The sequence below is a fragment of the Panthera tigris genome, chromosome E2 (assembly GCF_018350195.1).
Source record: "Panthera tigris isolate Pti1 chromosome E2, P.tigris_Pti1_mat1.1, whole genome shotgun sequence".
NCBI classification, from domain to species: domain Eukaryota; kingdom Metazoa; phylum Chordata; class Mammalia; order Carnivora; family Felidae; genus Panthera; species Panthera tigris.
Window position 1 is genome coordinate 10,500,916 of NC_056674.1, and position 21,880 is coordinate 10,522,795.

General features: G+C 55.8%; 1 protein-coding gene across 3 annotated transcripts; it reads left to right on the forward strand.

The window, feature by feature from the left end:
- Nucleotides 1-8,486: 8,486 nt before the first annotated feature.
- SLC1A5 (solute carrier family 1 member 5) lies at nt 8,487-20,348 on the forward strand. Of its 3 annotated transcripts, XM_042969436.1 has the most exons (8): nt 8,487-9,754; nt 12,508-12,550; nt 12,981-13,028; nt 13,922-14,088; nt 16,546-16,779; nt 17,562-17,756; nt 17,902-18,036; nt 19,249-20,348. In XM_042969436.1, the coding sequence occupies exons 1-8, from the start codon at nt 9,180-9,182 to the stop codon at nt 19,481-19,483; spliced, it is 1,632 nt and encodes a 543-aa protein (XP_042825370.1). In that variant the 5' UTR covers nt 8,487-9,179; the 3' UTR covers nt 19,484-20,348. The 3 variants fall into 3 exon arrangements, with proteins under 3 accessions (XP_042825370.1, XP_042825371.1, XP_042825372.1); XM_042969438.1 differs by lacking the exon at nt 12,508-12,550 and having other exon boundaries at nt 9,284-9,754; nt 19,249-20,339; XM_042969437.1 differs by lacking the exons at nt 12,508-12,550; nt 12,981-13,028; nt 13,922-14,088 and having other exon boundaries at nt 8,565-9,754; nt 19,249-20,346.
- Nucleotides 20,349-21,880: the final 1,532 nt, after the last annotated feature.

Sequence of the window (21,880 nt, forward strand, 5' to 3'; positions counted from 1 at the left end):
CTCCACGCTGTCAGCACAGAGCCCAAAGTGCAGGGCTCGAACTTGCAGACTGTGACGTCATGAGCTGAGCCGAAATCAAGAGTCGGACGCTCAGCCGACTGAGCCAGGCACCCCTGCGGGGGGTGAGGGTTTCTACATATAAACTTGGGGGTGACACGCACACTCAGACCGTCGCGACCACCTACTGTGCGGTTCCGTTTGTGCGAACGATCCCCAGAAGAGGCAAATCCACGGAAACAGAACGCGGATCACTGGTGTTGGCACCCGGGGGCAGGGATGGGGAGTCACTGCTTAATGGGCACGGGTTTCCTCGGCAGGGGCTGGGGGAGGTGACAAAAATGATTTGGAACTAGACAGAGGTGGTGGTTGCACAACACTGGCATTGTACTGAATGGCGCTGAATTGTTTGCTTGAAAACGGTTGATTTTCATGTTGTGTCGGTTTCACCCCCCCCAAAAAAAATTTTTTTAAATGTATATTTATTTTAAGAATTCTATGTTTCTTTATTTTTGAGAGCGACAGAGACAGAGTGTGAGCGGGGGGAGGGACAGAGAGAGAGGGAGACATAGAATCCAAAGCAGGCTCCAGGCTCTGAGCCATCAGCACAGACCCCGACGCGGGGCTCGAACACATGGACCGTGAGGTCGTGACCCCAGCCGAAGTCAGACGCTCAACCGACTGAGCCACCCAGGCGCCCCTTATTTATTTATTTTTTAAGTACGTTTTTTTTTTTTGTTTTTGTTTTTGTTTTTGTTTTTGTTTTTTTTAAGTACGTTTTTTTTTAACTTGGTGCCTTGGGGTAAAAACATAAAACGGATGGAAGGTATCTTGATGTCCTTCTCGGACTTCTCTGGCTATTCTGGATGTTTGTGCCCTCCGCTCTTCCCGGCCTGATACCCCATCTCCATCCCCGGTGACGGCTTCTCTGGCTTGGCCAGTAATGCCCTGGGGGACTTTGTGACTCGGTTTCCTTGTCTGTACCACGAGGGGATCGGACCCACTGGTCTCTAATAGGCCCTCAAATGGTAACTGAGCATTATTTGAGGTCAAGGTGGCAACATCTTTCACAGTCCTCCCCACCCCACAACCCCGGCGGGGGGCGGGGGGGGGACTTTGCCCAGAGCCTGTTAATCAGAACTCAGATGAACTCAGATGCCCCGTCACCTCAAGCTCCAGTGCAAATCCTGACCCCCCTCAAAGCCAGGTCACTGGCCTCACACTCTTCTCAGAAAGTAAAGCGGTAGCTCTTTGGACGTTTCTCCGGGGACCCAGCTGGCCAGCCGCACAGGTGGGGACAGCACTTGATACTCAGGGGCTGCCCTAGCCTCAGGGGGCTGGAGGTGACAAAAACTCCAGACTCACAACGTCCTGGTCCTTCGCGCCGGCTGCCTTCAGAGATGACACCCACATAGTCACCGTGAACAGGCTGCGTGGTCATTAACCCTTTGAATTAGCTCCTGACGAGGCCATGTTCCTTTTTTTTTAATTTGTTTTTTTTTTATGTTTATTTTATTTTTGAGAGCGGGGGGAAGGGCAGAGAGAGAGGGAGACACAGAATCGGAAGCAGCCTCCAGGCTCCGAGCGGTCAGCACGGAGCCCGACGCAGGGCTCGAACCCCCAAGCTGTGAGATCATGACCTGAGCCGAAGTGGGCCGCCCAACCAAATGAGCCACCCAGGTGTCCCAAGGCCATGTTCCTTTGGATTCGCCTCAGACGCCCCCCGCCCCCAGGGGGGTATGGCTTGGCGAACGTCTGACCAGGGATCTCTAAAGGGAAAAGCTAGGGGCGCCTGGGTGGCTCAGTCGGTTAAGCTTCCGACTTCGGCTCAGGTCACGATCTCGCGGTCCGCGAGTTCGAGCCCCGCGTCGGGCTCTGGGCTGATGGCTCAGAGCCTGGAGCCTGCTTCCGTTTCTGTGTCTCCCTCTCTCTCTGCCCCTCCCCCGTTCATGCTGTGTCTCTCTGTGTCTCAAAAATAAATAAACGTTAAAAAAAATAAATAAAGGGAAAAGCTAATAATCTGATATACTGATAGACTAATCTGCCATATACTGACCTCTTATCACATGGCCAAGGCCTCTCTTTTGCAGCCACCTGGTTTTATTTAATTCTCCTGCCACCCTGGGGGTAAATACGACTCTCATCTTGCTTCAGAGCTGAGGACATGAGGCTCAGAGGTAGAATCCCTCGCCCAAGGTCAGCTAAGAAGTGGGAGGGCCCCTGTCGCTGCCCTGTACCCTTGACCCCACACCCTTGACCATTATCCTATCCTGACTCCCTGAAAGCATCCAATGCCTTTCCATCCAGGTCACCCAAGCTCTGAGGCAGCGGTGGGGTCCCGGGGCAGGCCCGGGAGTGGTGGTAGGGGGCAGCTGGCCTGGGAACCAGCTCCCAGGACCTTAACTGGGTGTGGGGAGAAGTAAGGAGGGCAGCACCCTCTCTCTGGGCCTTAAAGGCCCAGAAACCCGAGAGTTACTGTTGCACCACAAGCCGCAGAGACCTGACAGCCTGCAGCTGGGCGGGGGCGGGGCAGAGCAGCCCAGACAAGCCGGCTCTTAAATAAATAACTAGAAAGGTAGGAAGGGAAGGTCTGGGCGAGTCTCAGGGCCCCAGGCTGCGGCTTCCCAGGCAGGCCTGGATGCCTGAAGGCCCAGAGTCTTTTGGCTCCGGTGTACCCAAGTGTCCTGCCTCCTTCCTTTCCTTCCCGTTTCTGAAAGAGTCAGACCACATTCCCAGAGGCCCTACTGTGCGCCCTGGCCCCGTGCAGGGCAATGTGGGGGACTCGGCGGTGAAGACGCTCCCACCCTCCAGCCCAATGGAGGGGACAGACCTATCCCCAGACAGTGACCATCCAGAGTGGGCAGGGCTGGGATGGGAGACTCGAGGGACTGGAGGAGCTTGGAGGGACACGTGACCCAGACTGGGGGTCTGGAGGACACAGGGGATCCCTGGGTTGGCATGAGAAAATCTTGGCTAAAAGCAAAGAGAAGTTTGTGTGAGAAAAAGATGGGGAGATGATTGGGTAGGGGGCCGCAGACCAGTGTTTTTTTTGTTTTTTTTTTTTAATTTTTTTAATGTTTTTATTTATTTTTGAGACAGAGACAGAGCATGAACGGGGGAGGGGCAGAGAGAGAGGGAGACACAGAATCGGAAGCAGGCTCCAGGCTCTGAGCCGTCAGCCCAGAGCCCGACGCGGGGCTCGAACCCACGGACCGCGAGATCGTGACCTGAGCTGAAGTCGGACGCTTAACCGACTGAGCCACCCAGGCGCCCCAAGACCAGTGTTTTTCAAAGTGTTTCCGATTTGGGGCGCCTGAGTGGCTCCGTCGGTAGAGCGTCCGACTTTGGCTCAGGTCACGATCTCACGGTTCGTGGGCTCGAGCCCCGCATCGGGCTCTGTGCTGACGGCTCAGGGCCTGGAGCCTGCTTTGGATTCTGTGTCTCCCTCTCTCTGATCCTCCCCCGTTCATGCTCTGTCTCTGTCTCAAAAATAAATAAACGTTAAAAAAATTTTTTTTTTAATTTTTTCAAAGTGTGTCCAATTTACCTCACTTGATGCACAACAGAATTCATATTTTATCGGCAACACAGTATGTGTGTGAACAGGTGCGCGCCCACAGTTAAGTTAAAATACCAGGAAACCATAATTATTTTTACACATGCTCTGATTGACTGCTTGAGACTCACTGTTTTATGCCTAGTAGGTTAACACCTGAGGTTGGAAAATACAGATCTGGAGGGGCGCCCGGGTGGCTCGGTCCCTTGAGCGGCCGACTTCGGCTCAGGTCAGGATTTCACGCTGCACGAGTTCGAGCCCTGCATGGGGCTCTCTGCTTTCAACACAGAGCCTTCTTCTGATCTTCTGTACCCCCCACCCCGCCCCTCCCCTGCTCACGCTCTCTCAAAAATAAATAACACATTAAAAAAAAGAAAGAAAGAAAGAAAATACAGATGTATAGACTGTGCTAAGAACCCCTAAGCACTCCCATCAAAGGAGTGCAATTCTAGAATCTTGAGGACCGGCCGCTGATATTCTCGTTCTCTTCTTCTGGGGTTGTGGTAGGATTTTACTTCCTTCTGTTTCGCCTCAGGGCCGGGAATCTGTCTGTCAACATGCAACGGAAGCACATGATGTGGTTACTAAGACTCCCTGAGGACAGAGTGGAACCCCCTTGGCCACCCCTGTGACCGCAGCAGGACCCCGCTGCCTTTAAAACCGAATTAAATGAATGATTTTGACTAAAGTCTTTTTTTTTAAGACTTTGTTTTTTTAATGTGTATGTATTCCTTTTGAGAGAGAGAGAGAGAAAGAGAGAGCAGGAGAAGAGAGAGAAAAGGAGAGGGAGAATCCCCAGCAGGCGCCCTGATGTCAGCGCAGAGATGGGGCTCGATCTCACGAACCGTGAGAACCGTGAGATCACGACCCGAGTCGAAATCAAGAGCCAGACGCTCAACCGACGGAGCCACCCAGGCGCCCCCGCCGGGCCTCACTTCTTGGCAGTTTCCAGATGGAACTCTTCTTAGTTTCATAAATTCCTCACTTCCAGGTCTTTCTGCCCGGGCTGTGTCCTCTGCCCTTCCCCTTTCCCTCCTTCCTTGGCCGGTCAGCTCTGACGTCCTTCACAGTTCAGCTCAGATGCCCCCTCGTCCAGGAAACTGTCCCTGGCCTCACTTCCCAGACTGAACTTCTCAGAAAAAGTTTGCCGAACACATGAATGCAAATCTGAGGGAGGAGCAGAGGCCGCATCCTCTGGGGGCTCCCAGGTCTGAGGGAGGTGGCGGATGCCCCCCGAAGTCAACTCGGTCCCTCCAGCTGTCAGATACCCCGCCCTCTCACGGAGCCAAGCAATACCCATTTCGCGGGCGGCAGACTGAGGCCAGGAAGGCCCTCCCTGCTCCGTGCGCGGTGCAGATGCCACACCCCTCCGCCCAGCGTCCTCCTGGCCCCTCTCACCTCCTTCCCAGAGCCCCAGGCCTTTTCTTTTCCAATGATGAAATTCTAGTCTGGGTGGGAGGCTTGGGGATGGGGGGGGAAGGAAGGCTGGCTGGGACTAGTTGGTATACTTTTCTCTCCAAGCCTGAGGAGGGGAAGGGGTGGGGACGCTCCACTGGCCAATCCTGGACCAAACCCTCAAACCTTCCCCTCTTGGCCCAGACCCACCCCGTACTTCCCGAACGTTCGGGGCAACTTTGAGTTCCAGGGTCCCCTGAGTCCTGGAGACTCCTCCCCACCATCTTGCCTCCCCATCTGGCACCCCCACACTTGAAATTCAAGAGCGGGGCCTGGGCGCAGGCTGGCCCTTGCCCATGTTGCCCAACCAGCCTGGGCCACGTCTCCATCCCCAGGGCCCCGCTCACCAGGAAGGCTGCCAGAAGCTTCCCTGCCTCCCCGCCGCCCCCCCCCCCCAGCCTGGCCACCTGCAGCCACCGCACCTGAAACTCAGCTGCCAGGTCCCACCTGCTTCCTCTCAGGCTCTGTTTGCCCAGTTGCCCCGACACCCGAACGCTTCTTGGGTGGGGAGCACCAGCCTGGGCGTCTGTGTCCGAGGGAAGATATGGAAAAAGCCCTTTTCCACTTTGGCCTTAGATAAAATGTTGATCTCAAGAGGTCATCCCAGCTTAGAATCCCATGAGGGCTGCAGTTGGCCGGCCATCGACCAGAGCACTCGGTAGACGTGACCTTGGTTGGTCCCTCCGTGATCTCTGAGGCCAGACGCCGCTGCTGCTGTCTCCGTTTGGCAGCTGGGTGAGCCCCAGCGCTCATGCTGAACCGCAAAGCCACGCTTTTCTCTCTGAAAGCAGCCACTCCGGGCAGCTCCTGTGACACCCTGCAAGAGATGTCAGTGCATTCGAGACAGAGGCGGGGAAATACTTGTTTTCCCCCACAGAAGGCGTGGGGCCCGGTCCTCTGCGCCTTCTCTCGCCCCTCGTGTTTTCCTCTTCAACAATATTTCTGGACACCGGATTTATTTCTGAAGCCTGCCCTCCACCCAGGTCCCCATCTGTCTTGCCTTATTTGACGGCTCTTCTGTGTTCTGCTCTGTGGCTGTGGTTTGTTGACTGACTGAGGGAATGAATCGCTGGACAGACAGATGCCCAGCCGGAGAATTTGGACTTTGTCCCGAGGGAAGCCACTGGGGCCATTCAGAGGGTGGAGTGACTAAGTCAGGGCCACGCCTGGGAACATTCTGAGCTCTTCTCCAGTCTGGGGCTTTGCAGGTTCTGGTCCCTTTGCCCGGAATACCCTCTCCCTGGGCTTGGTCCAACTCTTTGCTATCCCAGCCGGGATGTCTCCTCCTCCGGGAAGCCTTCCCCGAGCCCCACGTTGCGTCAAGCATCCCTTCTGGGCTGCCCATCCCAGCCCTGCTCTCTCTGTCATCACCTTCTGGGGATGAGTGGTCTCCCCACTTGTCCTGTGAGTCCCCGCAGGACAGGGCCCTAGCACCATCCATCACAGAGCCTGACATTGTGCTCAGAATAGATGATGGTCCCTCGACAGAAATGCCTCTGCTTACGGGAGGAGCCACGCGCAGGGGTAGCCATAGTGTCCCATAGGGGTTGAGGGCGCAGCCTGGGGTCAGGGACACCCGCGATCAAATTCCCTGCCCAGGTAGGGGGTTTGGGCCAGAGCAAACCCCATTCCTCCATCAGCTCCCAAATCAGAAACACCAGAGCTTGAGGTCTCGAGGATTAGTGGCGACAAGATAACGTCCGACAGCATCTCTAACGGGGCGGAAGCCTCTCTTCCTGCCGCCTCAGGGCTTTGCACCTGCCGGCAAGTGGCGGAGGCCGGATTCGAACCCATGCCTCGGTAGCTTTAGCGCCCACACTTTCTCGCGCACAGCCAAGGCCAGGAGCTGAGCAGGAGTTTGTTAAATGAAAATAACTTCGGCCTGTTAAGAGTGAGAAGGGGGTGGGGGCTTTCTAAAGCAGTGGAGGAGGGAAGATTTGGGAACGCAGAGTGTCTGAGAAACACAGGTAGGAGGTCCGCAAGGCCACACGTGCCTGGGGTGGCACGTGCTTCAGAGCCTGGGCAGATCTCAGCTCAGCCTGGCCCCACTGGCTGAGATCCCGCAGATGTGTTCGCAAAGACAGTTCTCAAAGCTCCTTCCCAAGTGGGTCTGGGTCTAGGGCTGGTGGTGACCAGGAGGGAGAACTCACCAGCAGCACCCGGGGCTGGTCGGAGCCCAGACCATATTTTTTTTAGGGCTCTAAAATAAATACACAACAACAAAAAAAAATTAAGCAAAATGAAGTTTAAAAAGTGAATGGATGAATGGATTGGGAGATAAGTGGATAAAAATAATATAGACGAGATACTGACATCTATGCCTATAATATAGATAATACACACGACGGAGAAATTTGACGAAATAATTGTAGATACGGATGTTCACCGCAAGATACTTTACAATTTTTTTGTATGTTTGACATTTCTCATAATAAAATGTGGGGGGAAATATTTGGTGAAAGCGTTTGTGAAATCATTAGCACATTAGAGTGGATTCTAATTTTCAACGAGTGAATTACGAATTGCATACCCAGGGGTGAGCGGATTACCACCCTAATATGGGAACTGCCGTTATTGATAAGCGTCGGGCTCTGAACTGGGAATATTTATTTTATTTTATTTTATTTTATTTTATTTTATTTTATTTTATTTTATTTTATTTAAAAAATTTTTTTTAATGTTTATTTTATTATTTTTGAGACAGAGACAGACAGAGCATGAACGGGGGAGGGGCAGAGAGAGAGAGGGAGACACAGAATCGGAAGCAGGTTCCAGGCTCCGAGCCATCAGCCCAGAGCCCGACGCGGGGCTCGAACTCACGGACCGCGAGATCGTGACCTGAGCCGAAGTCGGACGCTTAACCGACTGAGCCACCCAGGCGCCCCTGGGAATATTTATTTTAAAACCGTGTTTTAAGATTTTATTTTTAGGTAATGTCTACACCCAACGTAGGGATCGAACCTACAACCCGGAGATGAAGAGTCGCAGGCAGGCTCCACCCACTGAGCCCGCCGGGCGCCCCGGGAACGTTTTATTTGTTTTCCTTGTTAACATTATTGAATAAATAACTCCATCTAATTGAAATCTTAACGCCAATCATGGGTGGGATGAGCTTTTCCTAATCTGCATTTTACATTCGAGGAACTTGAGCTCCGAGAGGCGACGAAAGACTGGACTCAGGGCGGAGCCGTCGCAGCTGGGTTGAGCCACCTGCCGACCACTTGCACTTTCTAGAGACCCTCAAGCCAGGGAACTGCTGTAGGTTAACGGCCCCTACCTGCACCGCGATTCCTTTGGCGGGAAAAAAAAAAAAAAAAAAAGCCTCGCTCGTTAGGCCCCGCCCCAACAGGGCCCCGCCCCCGTCCCCCCAGTGTCCCCGCCCCTCGATAGAGAGTTTGTTAGTCTGCCTTCTACGGTTGATTGGCCCCACTCTGGCCTCAGCCCCACCTCTCGCTCGCAGAATGGCTCATTAAACACTGCCGCCAATCGGCGCCCGCCGTTCGCTGCCCGCCTTCTCAAGCCTCGCCCCTGCCCTTAATTCTCGCAGCTTCCGCCGTGCGGGCTCAGAGCCACGCGGCGCGCCCGCGAGCTGCTCCCGGGATCGGTGGCCGTTACCTCCCGGGGTCCCGGACCGCAGCCTTCCGCACTCAGGGGCTCGGATCTCCCCTCCCAGACGCAAAAGCCTAGCCCCCCTCTTCCTGGAGCTCTTGTCTCCCGTCCCCCAGGTTCAAGCTTCCCAGCCTCCGTTTCCAGGACCCCGGCGCCCCGGATCCCTGCCTCCCGGATCGGCGCTACCGGGACGTGGCCTCTTGAGGACCTCTGCCACTTGGACGCCTTCAGCCTTCCAGAGCCCAAGACCCCCTGTCCCAGCCTGATACACTCCTGTATTCCCATCCCTAGGGCCGAGAAACCCAGGGGTTTCGGGCGCAGGACACAACCTGGGAGAGCAGAGGAGCCTCGGCGCCCAGCTTCGGGATCTCAGACACTCCAGCTTCCACGAGCCAAGGAACCTCGGCGCCGTGAACTCCCAACTCCAAGGAACCCTCCAAAGTTCCAGCCTCCAGGCTGTGTTACAAAACTCTCCGTTCTAAGGAACGTCGGCGTTCCGGGAAGGAGCCCCCCAAGCGCTCGCAGCTTCCAGACGCCGCAGAACTCCGGGGGGCGTTCCAACATGGTGGCCGATCCCCCGCGCGGAGAGCCCAAGGGGTTCGAGGCGGCCGAGCCCACCGGGAACGGTGCCCCGACGTTGCTCCCTAAAGAGGACCCCGACCCGGCAGGAGGCCGCTGCTGCGCTTCCCGGGAGCGGGTGCGCCGCTGCCTTCGCGCCAACCTGCTGGTGCTGCTGACGGTGGCGGCCGTGGTGGCAGGCGTGGCGCTGGGGCTGGGGGTCTCGGGGGCCGGTGGCGCGCTAGCGCTGGGCCCCGCGCGCCTGGCGGCCTTCGCCTTCCCCGGCGAGCTGCTGCTGCGCCTGCTGAAGATGATCATCCTGCCGCTGGTGGTGTGCAGCCTGATCGGCGGCGCCTCCAGCCTGGACTCGAGCGCGCTCGGCCGCCTGGGCGCCTGGGCGCTGCTCTTTTTCCTGGTCACCACGCTGCTGGCGTCCGCGCTCGGCGTGGGCTTGGCGCTGGCCCTGCGGCCGGGCGCCACCTTCGCCGCCATCAACGCCTCGGTCGGCGCCACGGGCGCCGTGGAAGAGGAAGAGGCCCCCAGCAAGGAGGTCCTCGATTCGTTCCTGGATCTTGTGAGGTCAGACCCCGCCCGCCCGGTGGAAGTCGTCGAGGGGGGGGGGCGGGGGCGGGGAAGCCACGTGGGGAGGGGACCCGTGTTAGGGATGGCCGGAGCGACCACGCGAACGCTAGAGGGTTTTGAGTCCTCCAGAGCCCGGAACCCCCCCCCCCCCCCGGCCCCGGCCCCAGGGCTGGATGGTGATGGTGTGGCCCTTTGAGGGTCAGAGTCCAGCGAGTGAGGACAGACCCCTGGGGAAGGAGGCTTCGAATGGGGGCGCCTGGGGACGTAAGTGGGGACGCTGCAAGACGGTGATAAGACAAGGAAGTCTCCTAGAGGGAAGAAAAGTAATGCTTGGGGAGTTTGTGGGGGAGGGAAGGGATACAGAGGCTTTTCTGTGAGGGGAGAGGATTCTGGGGGGACTTGGGAGGGGATTTGGGGGCGCTCAGGGCCTCAGGATTTGAGTCCAGAGTCAGAGAGCTTGTGACCCCCGAGGAGTTCATAGGGGACCTGAGGAGATCGGAGTGGCCTCTGCCAGGCCCTCTTCCCGGTCCCAGGGCTCCCCCATATTATGTGTCATCCCTGTTACCCGGACGCAGCCAGGTTTTTTTCTCAGCCTCCCTTCCCCGCCCGGGGCTGGGCCCTGGCAACTTCCCTTTTTACATCTTCCTGCTAAATCCTGCCACCTCCAAAGACTTTCCATTCCATTTCTCGCCCCCCTCCCCCAACCAACACCAGGTGGCCCAGAAGCGGGGGCCAGCGGGACCAGCTAGAAAGAGAGCAGGCTCTTTGCCTTCTGATCTCTGCTCCCCCCACCCCCGCCCCCCGCCCCATCCCAAGAATAGTTCTTCCCTTTTGAGGAGGGCAGACCCCTGGGTCCACATGGCCTTGCCTTTGGGACCTCCTGATTCAGTGTCTCCAGGTGGGTTGGGGACTTCCAGGAAGTAGGGGGGGGGAGGAAATGACGAGTCGCAGAACTGGGTTCTCCCAGCCTCTCGGGGGGGGGGGGGGCGGGTATCAGCACAGGCTGAGATGAGACTCTGGGGCCGGCTTGGTGTCCCAAAGCTGCAGTGGATGGTCGTCTCCTGGCCGGGCGAGATTAGCTGGGTCCTGGCCCAGCCCTGCCAGGTCTGGGTGGATACGGGCCTCCCGGGCCAAGGGCACACCCACTCGAGGGCTGTTGATGTGTATGTGTCCAGGCTCCCCCTGTGTGCCAAAATAGAAGTCACTCACACTTGGCCAGCCCCTCAGAGACTTTTCTGGAACGTCTCAGAACCACACAGCTTTCTGGCCAATTGACGCGGAGCTGGACACAGGCCCTCGGACACCCAGCCACAGCTGTGGCCTCTCTCACACTGACGCGTGGCCTTACACCGGCTGTCACACGTGTGCTCACCCACGGTGTCCTAACATCCCTTTACACGGCCGCCCGCGGATGCCACTGACCACAGCGGCACATCGAGCGTCACCTAGGCACATACTCAAGAGCACGTGCGCACCGACCCTGTCCCGCGAGTCCGAACCCTCACCCCTGCCCCCGAGTTTCTCACGTGTTGACATGAGAAACTGTCTAGGGACCCACAGCAACCGCCGTTCCCCCACTCACGTGGCGAGGAGTGGTTGGGACCTTCCAGCCAGCTGTCTGGGTTCCCTTTACTGTTTTTATGTTTAAGTACTCTTGTTCTTAATGTTTATATATTTTTGAGAGAGAGAGACAGAGCGCGAGCAGGGGAGGGGCAGAGAGAGAGGAAGACACAGAATCCGAAGCAGGCTCCGGGCTCCGAGCTGGCAGCACAGAGCCCGGCAATGCGGGTCTCGAACTCCCGAACCACGAGATCATGACCTGAGCCGAAGTTGGCCGCTCAAGTGACTTGAGCCATCCAGGCGCCCCTACTTTTTTTTTTATTTTTTATTTTTAGAGAGAGAGCGCGCGAGGGTGGGGGAGAGGGACAGAGGGAGAGCGATTGAGAGAGAGAGAATCTCAAGCTTAGTGCGGGAGTCTCAGGGTCGGCTCAGTCTCACAAACCATGAGATCCAGACCTGAACGGAAATCAAGAGTCGGATGCTCAACCGATTGAGCCACCCAGGCGCCCCACGGTTCCCTTTTCTAGAAAATGGGGATGACGGTGCGGATCCCTGAGCCAGGATCACACGAGTGGCTTTAGATCAAGCATTGCAGGGACTGTGGACACTTCAGCCCTTCTTTTCTTCCCTCTCCGAGAGACGCAAGAGGGTCAGGGTCCCGCTGATCCCCTGACACGCCCAGTGGGGTTGAATGTGGGCTGCCGCACACACACCGCCATCCCTTGTCACCCTCTCTCATTACCCCTTTTCCAATGCACCCCCGTCCCCTGCCTTTCTCAGCCCAGCCCCAGGGCTGCAGCGTTTCTCGGCCCTCCAGGAGGAAGTTGGCTGATGCAACACGCCCAGGGTATTAAGTTTGCTGCCCGGGGTGGAGCTGAGGCCCAGGTGACCCTGCCTTGGGAAGCCAGCATTCCTTACGGCCAGTCCACAATCCCTCGGGGCTGGCCGGCCACCCCACGGGGGCCCTGGGAGGCCAGCTCAGACTCCCCACACCCTGGAAAAGTGTGCAGGCCAGGGCTCAACTCTGCCTGACCAAGCCCGGCTGGGGCCTGGGGGCCAGTGGGGCCTCCCGAGTTTTTTCCCATCGCAAGAGGCCAACCCAGCTCCTCAGACCCCCCCCCCCGCCCGGTAACCCCCCCCTGTGGTATTTAATAACACCCCCCCCCCCCTCACCGTGTCTGTCTCTGCAGAAATCTCTTCCCCTCCAACCTGGTGTCCGCAGCCTTCAGCTCAGTGAGTCCTTGGGGGTGTGTCCCGAGGGGTGGGGGGCGGGCAAGGAGGGGGAGAGCCAGTTGGAGCCCCTTGGTGCCAGCTCTACGGTGCTGCCTGGCCAAGGGCACATGCCCGCGTATTTCTGAACGATCTCGCAGGGTCCTTGGGGAACCTCCGAAACCCATCCCGTGCCCCTCCTCGAGAAAGGAGCATGCGGGTTCTGAGCCCCTTCTGGGTTCTAATTCCAGCGGCGTGACCCCGGGCAACTGCCTTTTCCTCTCCGAGCCTCGGTTTCCGCCTCTGGAAAATGGGCGCCTGATAAGAAAACCCTGCCTCGGGGCGGTTGCTGGCGGGGATGAAAGGCGATGATGTTTAGGGGGCGCTTAGGGCAGGACAGGGTGGGGGAGCCTCCATGGCCGTGGATACTGACTGTTCCCAACCCCACCTGCAGTACAGTACTGTCTATGAAAGCAGATGGATCAACGGAACCAAGGTGAAGGTGAGAGCAGGGGAAGGGATGGGGGGAGGAAGGGGTGCATCCCTTGGCCCGTTGTTGTGGGTTTTCCATTTTGCTCCCACCCCGGCTTTTGTTTGTCCCGTCTTCAGACATCTGGTGGTATTTGTTTTACACTCTCTGCAGCCTCTCCCCCGTTTCTGTCTCTTCTGGTACCTTCGTTTGGCCCCCTCTTCTCCCTCCCTGGTCCGGGCTTCTCTTTTGCCCGAATCCCATCCTGCCCTGGGATGATCTGCCCCCAGAGCCCCCCTCTCCTACCTACCCTCCTCCGCTTGGCAGCCAGAGTGGTCTTTCCAAAGCACAAACCTGATGCTGTCTCTCCCCTGCCTGGAGCCCCTTTGGGCTCCCTAGTGCCCTCAGAAGAAAGCCCAGGCTTCTGGCCACAATCCCGGAGACCCTGCACAATCGGGCTTCTGCCCGGCCGCCCACCCAGCTTCCTGTTCGGGCTCTGCCCGGCCTATTCCAGCCCCAGTTTCTTTCTGCTCTTCGAATGCCCGAGCTGCTGCCCTTTCCAGACTGTTGCGCATTGTTTCCTCTCTCTAGAACCTTCTACCGCCGCTCTTTACCTGGTTCATCCTCCTATTCTCCAGATCTCTGCCCCTTCCTCCACGAAGCCCTCCCTGATCCCCCTCCCCCCAACCAAGCCGGCAACCCCTTCAATTCCCACACTACCTTGGGTTTCCCTATTCCAACCATCGTGGGTGGTCCCTGATGACGGGTCTGTTTCCCCAGGACCTGGACCGTGAGCCTTGGGAGGAAGGGACCCAAGGAGCCATCTTGTCTGTGCTGGGTCCCAGCAGTGCCCAGAACAGGCCCTTAGTGACTGTGCAGGTTGACTGAGTTTCCTCCTCCCTTTCTGATCTGTTCCTCACCCAAAGGTGCCCGTTGGGGATGAGGTAGATAGTATGAACATCCTGGGCCTGGTGGTATTTGCCATTATCTTTGGCGTGGCCCTGCAGAAGCTGGGGCCCGAGGGAGAGCTGCTTATCCGCTTCTTCAACTCCTTCAATGACGCCACCATGGTGCTGGTCTCCTGGATCATGTGGTAGGTGGGGGGAGTGGGGGCTGGGGATGTGGGATCGGGCAACCCTCCCTCTGCTGCTTGGAGCCGCCTGGCCTGGACCCGCACCCAGTGTTGACCGTCCCCTGGCTGTGTGACTTTGGGCAAGTGACTTACCCTCTCTGTGCCTCAGTTCCCTCATGATAACGTGAGGACAGTGCTGTATCCCATGGGAGCTAAGACTGACGGGGGCACCTTCCGGACCCTCCTGGAAAGTGACAAAAGGACGGCCAAGCCGTGGCCCCGGTTTAGCTAGTGCATCTCAGTTGCAGAGACTTAAATGTGATCGAATGTACAGGAGACAAGTGGCATGAGGTAAAAGTAAAGCGCTTACAAAGCGGGTTTTTTTTTTTTTAATTATTTTGAGAGAGAGAGAGAGAGAGTGAGCTTGCGTGTCTGCATACACGTGCTAGCACAAGAGTGGGTCAGGGGCAGAGAGAGGGAGAGCGAGAATCCCAAGCAGGTCCTGTGCTGACAGCACACAGCCTGACTCGGGGCTCGATCCCACGAACGGTGAGACCATGACCTGAGCCGAAATCAAGAGCCGGATGCTTAACCGACTGAGCCACCCAGGCGCCCCCCCCCCCCGCCCCAGCAAATGTTTTAAAGGCCTAACACCTGCTGAGCATTTACTTAATGTTAGCTATGATTATTATTATTATCAGTTTTATTAAATGATCTCACATGTGCAGAGGCCTCTGGCTTCTACCTGCCCTGGATCGAGATCCAGGATCTCGAGATCGAGAAGGTGGGAAGTCAGAAGAGGGAGCAGGATTGCTGCATTTTTAACAAATCCCTCCGCTCCCCGCCCCGCCCCATCCTGATTCTGGCGCAGGCGACATTTAAGAGGCTGCACAACCTCGTAAAGGCTCCTTGCCAGAGAGTCAGGGTGGTGGGTGGGTAAGAGTAGGCTCTAAGCGGCTTCCCGCCCGCGTGCCCTCTAACAAGTTACTTACCTCGCTGTGTCTCAGTTTCCCCGTCTGGACAACGGGATTGACAGTTCCAGGCACAAATGAGTTAAAACGTGTAAAGTCCTGGGGCGCCTGGGCGGCTCCGTCGGTTGAGCGTCCGACTTCGGCTCAGGTCAGGATCTCACGGTCCGTGAGTTCGAGCCCCGCGTCAGGCTCTGTGCTGACAGCCCGGAGCCTGCTTCCGATTCTGTGTCTCCCTCTCTCTCTGCCCCTCTCTTGCTCGTGCTCTGTCTCCCTCGCTCTCAAAAATAAATAAACGGTAAACAAAACAAAAGAAAAACGTGTAAAGTCCTTGGGGCACTGCCTGACCTATAGCGTGCCTCTGATCAACACTAATCTTTAGCAAGTACGTCACTTGTATAACTTGTGGGCACATCCCACAGGCCAGAGCTTGGGCATTTGGCCAAACCTAGCTTTACAGGTGGCTGGGAAGTGCCGCCTTTCTTCTGTTACCAAAGAGGGGAAGGGGTTTGAGGGACAACAAGCCGCAGTGATCAAACAGAGAGGCAGTCTTGGGAGGCTTCCTGGCTGGGAGGCACGAGCGCCCCTGGGATCTTTGCTTCAGGAAAGGGCGATAATAATTCCAGCAGAAGTTCATAGATCACTTATTGTGTACAAAAAGCTTTCAAGTCCTTTCACCTAGCACCTCATTAACGTCCGACATTCCTATGAGGCTGGTAGCATTAATGTCCCTGTTTGACGGACCTGTGAGATTTTAATTCAACCGTAGCTTCAAAAGACTAAAAGAGGGGCTCCCTCGTGGGATTGCGGTAAAGATTCAACCACTTTATATCTATGGGTTGTTATTAAGACGTGAACCGCGGACTGTTTATATTGCATGGACGTGGGGAGAGATTGAATCGGTTTAAATCATCCTAGCTACTATAACCACGAACCCGGAAAACGTAAATGCCTCACGCATGGGGTGGGGGGGGGGTACGTGTTAAGTCCAAATGTGGTTGGCGATTGTACTTCGGCTGGCAATAGAGGCTCCCAGGCTTCTTTGATCTCCCTCTGCTCTATTCTCTTCCTTTTTTTTTTTTTTTTTTAATGTTTACTTTTGGGAGAGAAAAAACGTGAGGGGGGAGAGGCAGAGAAGGAGGGAAACACCAGTCTCTGAAGCAGGCTCCAGGCCCTGAGCTGTCAGCCGGGAGCCCGATGTGGGGCTCGAACTCATGAACTGCGAGATCATGACCTGAGCGGAAGTTGGGCGTGTAACTGACTGAGCCCCCTGCCCACTGCCAGGCGCCCCTCCCCTCTGCCCTATTTTTTTTTTTTTCCCTCTGCCCTATTTTTAAGGGGATGGAGCTTGGAGGATGGCAGGCAGGGAGGGTGCCAGAACTCAATCACACATGGATCTGGGTGTCTCCTGCCCGCGAGGGAGGCTGTGGTCGGGCTGCGCACTGAGCGCAAAGCCCGGCCCTGGGCGGGCACATAGTCAGAGGCTGCAGTGGGTCTCCTGTGTAATTAGGTATGCCCCCGTGGGCATCTTGTTCCTGGTGGCTGGCAAGATCGTGGCAGTGGAGGACGTGGGGCTGCTCTTCACCAGTCTCGGCAAATACATCCTGTGCTGCCTGCTGGGCCACGCCATCCACGGGCTCCTGGTGCTGCCCCTCATCTACTTCCTCTTCACCCGCAAAAACCCCTACCGCTTCCTGTGGGGTATCGTGACACCGTTGGCCACTGCCTTCGGGACCTCTTCTAGGTATGGCCTTGGGGCAGACCAATGCAGGATTTTTAAGCTAAGGGGCCCTAAGTGGACATCAGCTTTCTGGAGACCCTTGAAATTTCGTATCTGGGGACGTTGGATCTGGGTACAGGGGCCATACTTTAGTAAAGTTTCTCATAAGGTCCTGGAACCGTCCCCCTCCACCCCCACCCCCCCCTACCCCCCCCCCCGCATTTGGAAAACCACTGACTGCTTAGAGATTTCTTCTTCCCTTCCTGAAAACCTCTCCTCCTCCACAAGGCCTGGCCCTAGGGGGCAGTGGTCTAGTGCCGCCCCCTGGATCCAACCTCTGGGAGCTCTTTCCACCCTTTTCTAGGTATTTTGTCCACCTGTCCCCTCAGAACCTGGCTGTCCCCACAGCAGCAGGCCCAAGGGAGTAGTAATTCTTAGCCAAGGTCTATTATTGGTGGAGTGGGGGGGGGGGGGAGTGTGCTAGATATGATAGAATTTAGGTTTCAATTTTTGTGTGTATTGTGAAGGAGAGCCGTCCATACCCTCCCAGGGGGTCGAGGCCTCACACAGGTTGGAATCCTGACATTCTACAGGATCCGCCGCCCTGCCTCTGGCTCCGGGAAGAGAAGGGAAGAGAAGGGCCGAGAACTGCAGAAGGCTGGGGGTGGCGAGGCGCGGGGCTGGCGGGGGCGGGGTCTAGGCTGGCGGGCGGAGCATGGGCTTGTGCTGATTGGCCAGCGCGGTCTGGGCGGGGCTTCGGCAGGGGGTGGGTCAAGTGCGCTAACCGACCTGCCGCCGCCGCTCAGCTCGGCCACGCTGCCGCTGATGATGAAGTGCGTGGAGGAGAGGAATGGTGTCGCCAAGCACATCAGCCGCTTCATCCTACCCATCGGTGCCACCGTCAACATGGATGGGGCGGCGCTCTTCCAGTGTGTGGCCGCAGTGTTCATCGCACAGCTCAACCAGCAACCCCTGGACTTTGTGAAGATCATCACCATCCTGTGAGTGTGGGGTGGCTGCAGCTAGGACCCCGGACCCACTTGACCCCTCCCCCGAGGATGGACAGAGGCCGGAGGGGGGCAGGGCTCCCGTGGCAGCTTCTCCCCCTACCGAGATCTTTCACTGACCGCCCTTCTCTTCCCCCAGGGTCACCGCCACGGCGTCCAGCGTGGGGGCCGCGGGCATTCCGGCTGGAGGTGTCCTCACTCTGGCCATCATCCTGGAGGCAGTCAACCTGCCAGTTCACGACATCTCCTTGATCCTGGCTGTGGACTGGCTAGTGTAAGTGTGGGTTTGGGGCTTCAGGGGCCCAAGGGGTACCCTGGGAAAGGAGATGAACAAGAGGGTCATCGAGAGCCTCCGAGGAGGAGAGGAGAGGAAGGAAGGAGTTCCAGAGGAAAGGGGATGGCATCTTGAGCGTTCTAATCAGAGGGAAAGAAGGGATCTTTGAGGTTCTTTTTTTTTTTTTCACGGTTATTTATTTATTTACTTGAGAGAGAGAGAGAAAGAGAGAGAGAGAGAGAATCCCAGGCAGGCCCCATGTTGTCGGTGCTGAGCCCCATGTGGGAATAGGCCAATCTGTAGACTGTGGTTTAGCAGTTGCCAGGGGCTAGAGGGAGGAGGGAATGGGGAATAACTGTTTAATGGGTATAAGAGTGTCTTTAGAATGATGGAAACGGTCTGGAATGAAATAGACGTGATGGTCGTACAACTCTGAATATGCGAAAAGCCACGGGATTGTATACTTTCGAAGGGTGAATTTTACCATATGTGAATTACAGCCCCATGTTTGAAAATGGCACACACCCCCACAAAGTATAAGGAGGCCAAAAGAGATCTTTAGGATTATGAGAAAGGCCTGAGGGAGAGCATAGTATTTCGGTGGGAAGAGGAGAGGTGGATGGGTCTTTTGAGGCCCCAAGAAAAGGGAGGGATGAACTTTTTGAGGTTCTAGGAGGAGCAAATCTTGTGCTTTGTTGGAAGAAGTATCATTTGGGGTCCCGAGGGGATGGAGGAGGAGATCTTTGGGGTCCTAAGGCAAAGAAAGTGTGATGGGGCGCTTAGATTTCATGGAAAAGAAGAGAAGTAGTGGGCTTCTTGGATTCCAGATGAAAAGATCTTGGAGGCTCTAGGAGGAAGGGATATTTGGGAGGATAGAGCGATGAGTTGGATCTAGAAGCAGAACGGGGTTCCATGAAGGAGGGTGTGGCAAGGACCTCAAGATCTTGGGGGAGGGGGGGTGCCTGGGTGGCTCAGTTGGTTGAGCATCCGACTCTTGATGTCGGCTCAAGTCGTGGTCTCCTGGTTCGTGGGTTCGAGCTCTGTTTCAGGCTCCACTCTGATAGTGCGGAACCTGCTTGGGATTCTCTATCTCAAAAAAAAAAAAAAAAAGAATCGGGAGGGGAGGTGGGAGGGTTGGGCCCTCCCCTCTCCCCTCTCTCCTCCCCGATCCCCCCTCCCCCCTCCCACTCACTTCCCTATCCTGTTCTTCAGGGACCGGTCCTGCACAGTCCTCAATGTGGAAGGTGATGCCTTTGGGGCGGGACTCCTCCAAAATTACATGGATCGTACAGAGATGCGGAGTTCAGTGCCAGAGTTGATCCAAGTGAAGAGTGAGATGCCCCTGGCTCCACTGCCCGCCCCCACTGAGGAGGGGAACCCCCTCCTCAAACACCGCCTGGGATCTGCTGGGGATACAGACTCCTGTGAGAAGGAGTCGGTTATGTAAACCCCATGGGGACTTTCCCTGCGCTGATGGGGGCACTCTGGACATTGGGATTGTGAGCCGGGATTCTGGAGGCCCTTCCTGCTGCACACTTAAGGGATCCAGGGTCCCAGCCTCTCTCCCTGACATCAGATCTGGGAGGCCTCGATGCTGGGGTATAGGCGTGTGTGTGTGTGTGTGTGTGTGTGTGTGTGTGTGTGTGTGTGTTTTGCGGCCCCATGGTACATCCCACCCTGTCCTCAGGCCCTCTGTTCCCTCCGCTGTAACAAACACTCCTGGGGACCCTGCCAGGGTGGGGGAGACTGAGGACAAATACTGCTGTCACTCCAAAGGACATTCTGTAGCAATAAAACTATCAAGTGTATCTCCTCAGATGTTTTTAAGACCAAAAGCATGAGCCACACAGAAAAAAATCAAACATGACAAATCAGAATCTGTTTGTCAAAAAAACCCCACTGAAGGGGCGCCCGGGTGGCTCAGTCGGTGAAGTGATCTCGTAAATGTTCCGTGTCTCGACGCGGGTGATGCTCGCACAGACGTATACATTTGGGGAAGTTCGCCTGCACGCTTAAGATGCGTGTGATTTTACCCCACGTAAAACCCTGCAGCTGAAAATGCAGCTGAAAATGTACAACTAACTCCTGGCAAGAGACTGACTTTCTGCTGTAGCCACTTACGGGTACTTCCCTGATACTTGAACTCTGTCCAATAGTGGCAGTAATGACCTGCTCCCCCCCCGCCCCCCCCCTTTTTATTTAAACCAGAATTTGCTGTTTGAATAAAAAACCTGCCGTGCAAGTGTTTTTAAGTCGTGTTTTGAGTCCAGGATGTGGATGATGCCCAGTCGTGGCTCACGTGATAACGATCCTGTCTGGTATGCTGCTGAAACGTGTTATACGTTACTAATAATTATCTTCCCCCTTCCTGGGGCCCTGTGCAGGCTCCTGCCAGGTGCCCGGGGGGCACCACCAACCCAAGTCCAATTGTAGATGGTATCTTGGGGTATCTTTTGCATCTTTTCGTTGGTTTGTTTTTGTGTATTTAGTTCCGTGGCATGATCATTGCAGTGTGGAAGGAGAGTCTAATTCCTATCTGATTCTGTGCAAAACTGTTGTGTATCACACACAAACATAACCACTAATGAGCTCATTAAGTGCTGAATAGTTAAGCAGTTGCCACATTCAGTGCTTTCTATTATGCTCAAATCCTTGGTGGGTGGTTATAAAAGTGTTGAAGGGTTTTAATGGTATTTGGGGAAGGTGGTTGGGGTTGCTGGAAGGAGCTGGGAGGGCACGGTTTTCCCCACTTAAAATAATTGTTTGTCCTCAGTTTTTCCATTTGATTTATCTATTATGTGTTTAGATTATGCCTGTTTAAAGAGATACACACATGCATAGGTAATATATATACTGTATATACAATATGTGTATATACAAGGAACACGTAACCCAGACAAGCCCAACCGAATAGTATTTCCCTTTTCCTCTATTCCATTTTTTTAAAAATTATTTTTGAGAGAGTGTGAGTGCGGGAGGAGCATAGAGAGGGAGCGGGGACAGAGGATCCGAAGCGGGCTCCATGCTGACAGCAGCCAGCCCGATGCGGGGCTCGAACTCACGAACCATGAGATCATGACCCGAGCGGAAGTCGGACGCTTAACCGAGCCACCCGGGCACCTCTTTCTATTCCATTTTTTTTTAAGATTTGCTGGGCACATGCCACTACTTTGCTGATCTGGGTCATATAAAAAGTCTGGAACCATTTCAGGCCTCCTCAGTGTGGACAGGTGCTCCAGACCTGTTTTCCCACTACAACGTGCCCACCACCTTAGTCCTGTTCACCACTGTATGCTCGGCACAGCGTGGGGACTGGCACATAGTAGGTACTCAACAGACATTTGCAGAATGAATGGATTGGGCTCCAGCTACAGAGCCGCCTGGCTAGAAGAGGCTGTTAGGCTAGGTCAGATCCTGCTTTTTGCTACCTGCCAGTTGTGTGACCTTGTGTAAGCCCTAGGGAGTCTCACCCTCTGGTGACAATGGCTCTGTTATGTGTGTGCCTCCCCCAAAGGCCACTAGTGAAGTTTACGTAAGAGCAGACGGCAAAGCGCACGTGAGGCCACCTTCCGGGCCCGGCTCCCACCTCCCGCTCCCTTCCTCCATTGCCAGATCCACCCCTGTTTTTGGGGACACCCCTCTTGCTCCTTCGAAGAAGCCTGGCTTGGGAGGAAGTGCTCAGGCTAGCCCAGCATTTAGGCTTGGACCTGCGTCCTAAGCTCTTAGTCACAGGATGGGGGTGGGGGACTGGCAGACACAGGGTGATGACAGCTTTGTCTCTCCTAGCGACAATGTTTCTATGGCGGTTGGACTTTTGTAGGGGGGAGGGGTCGACCTTATTAAG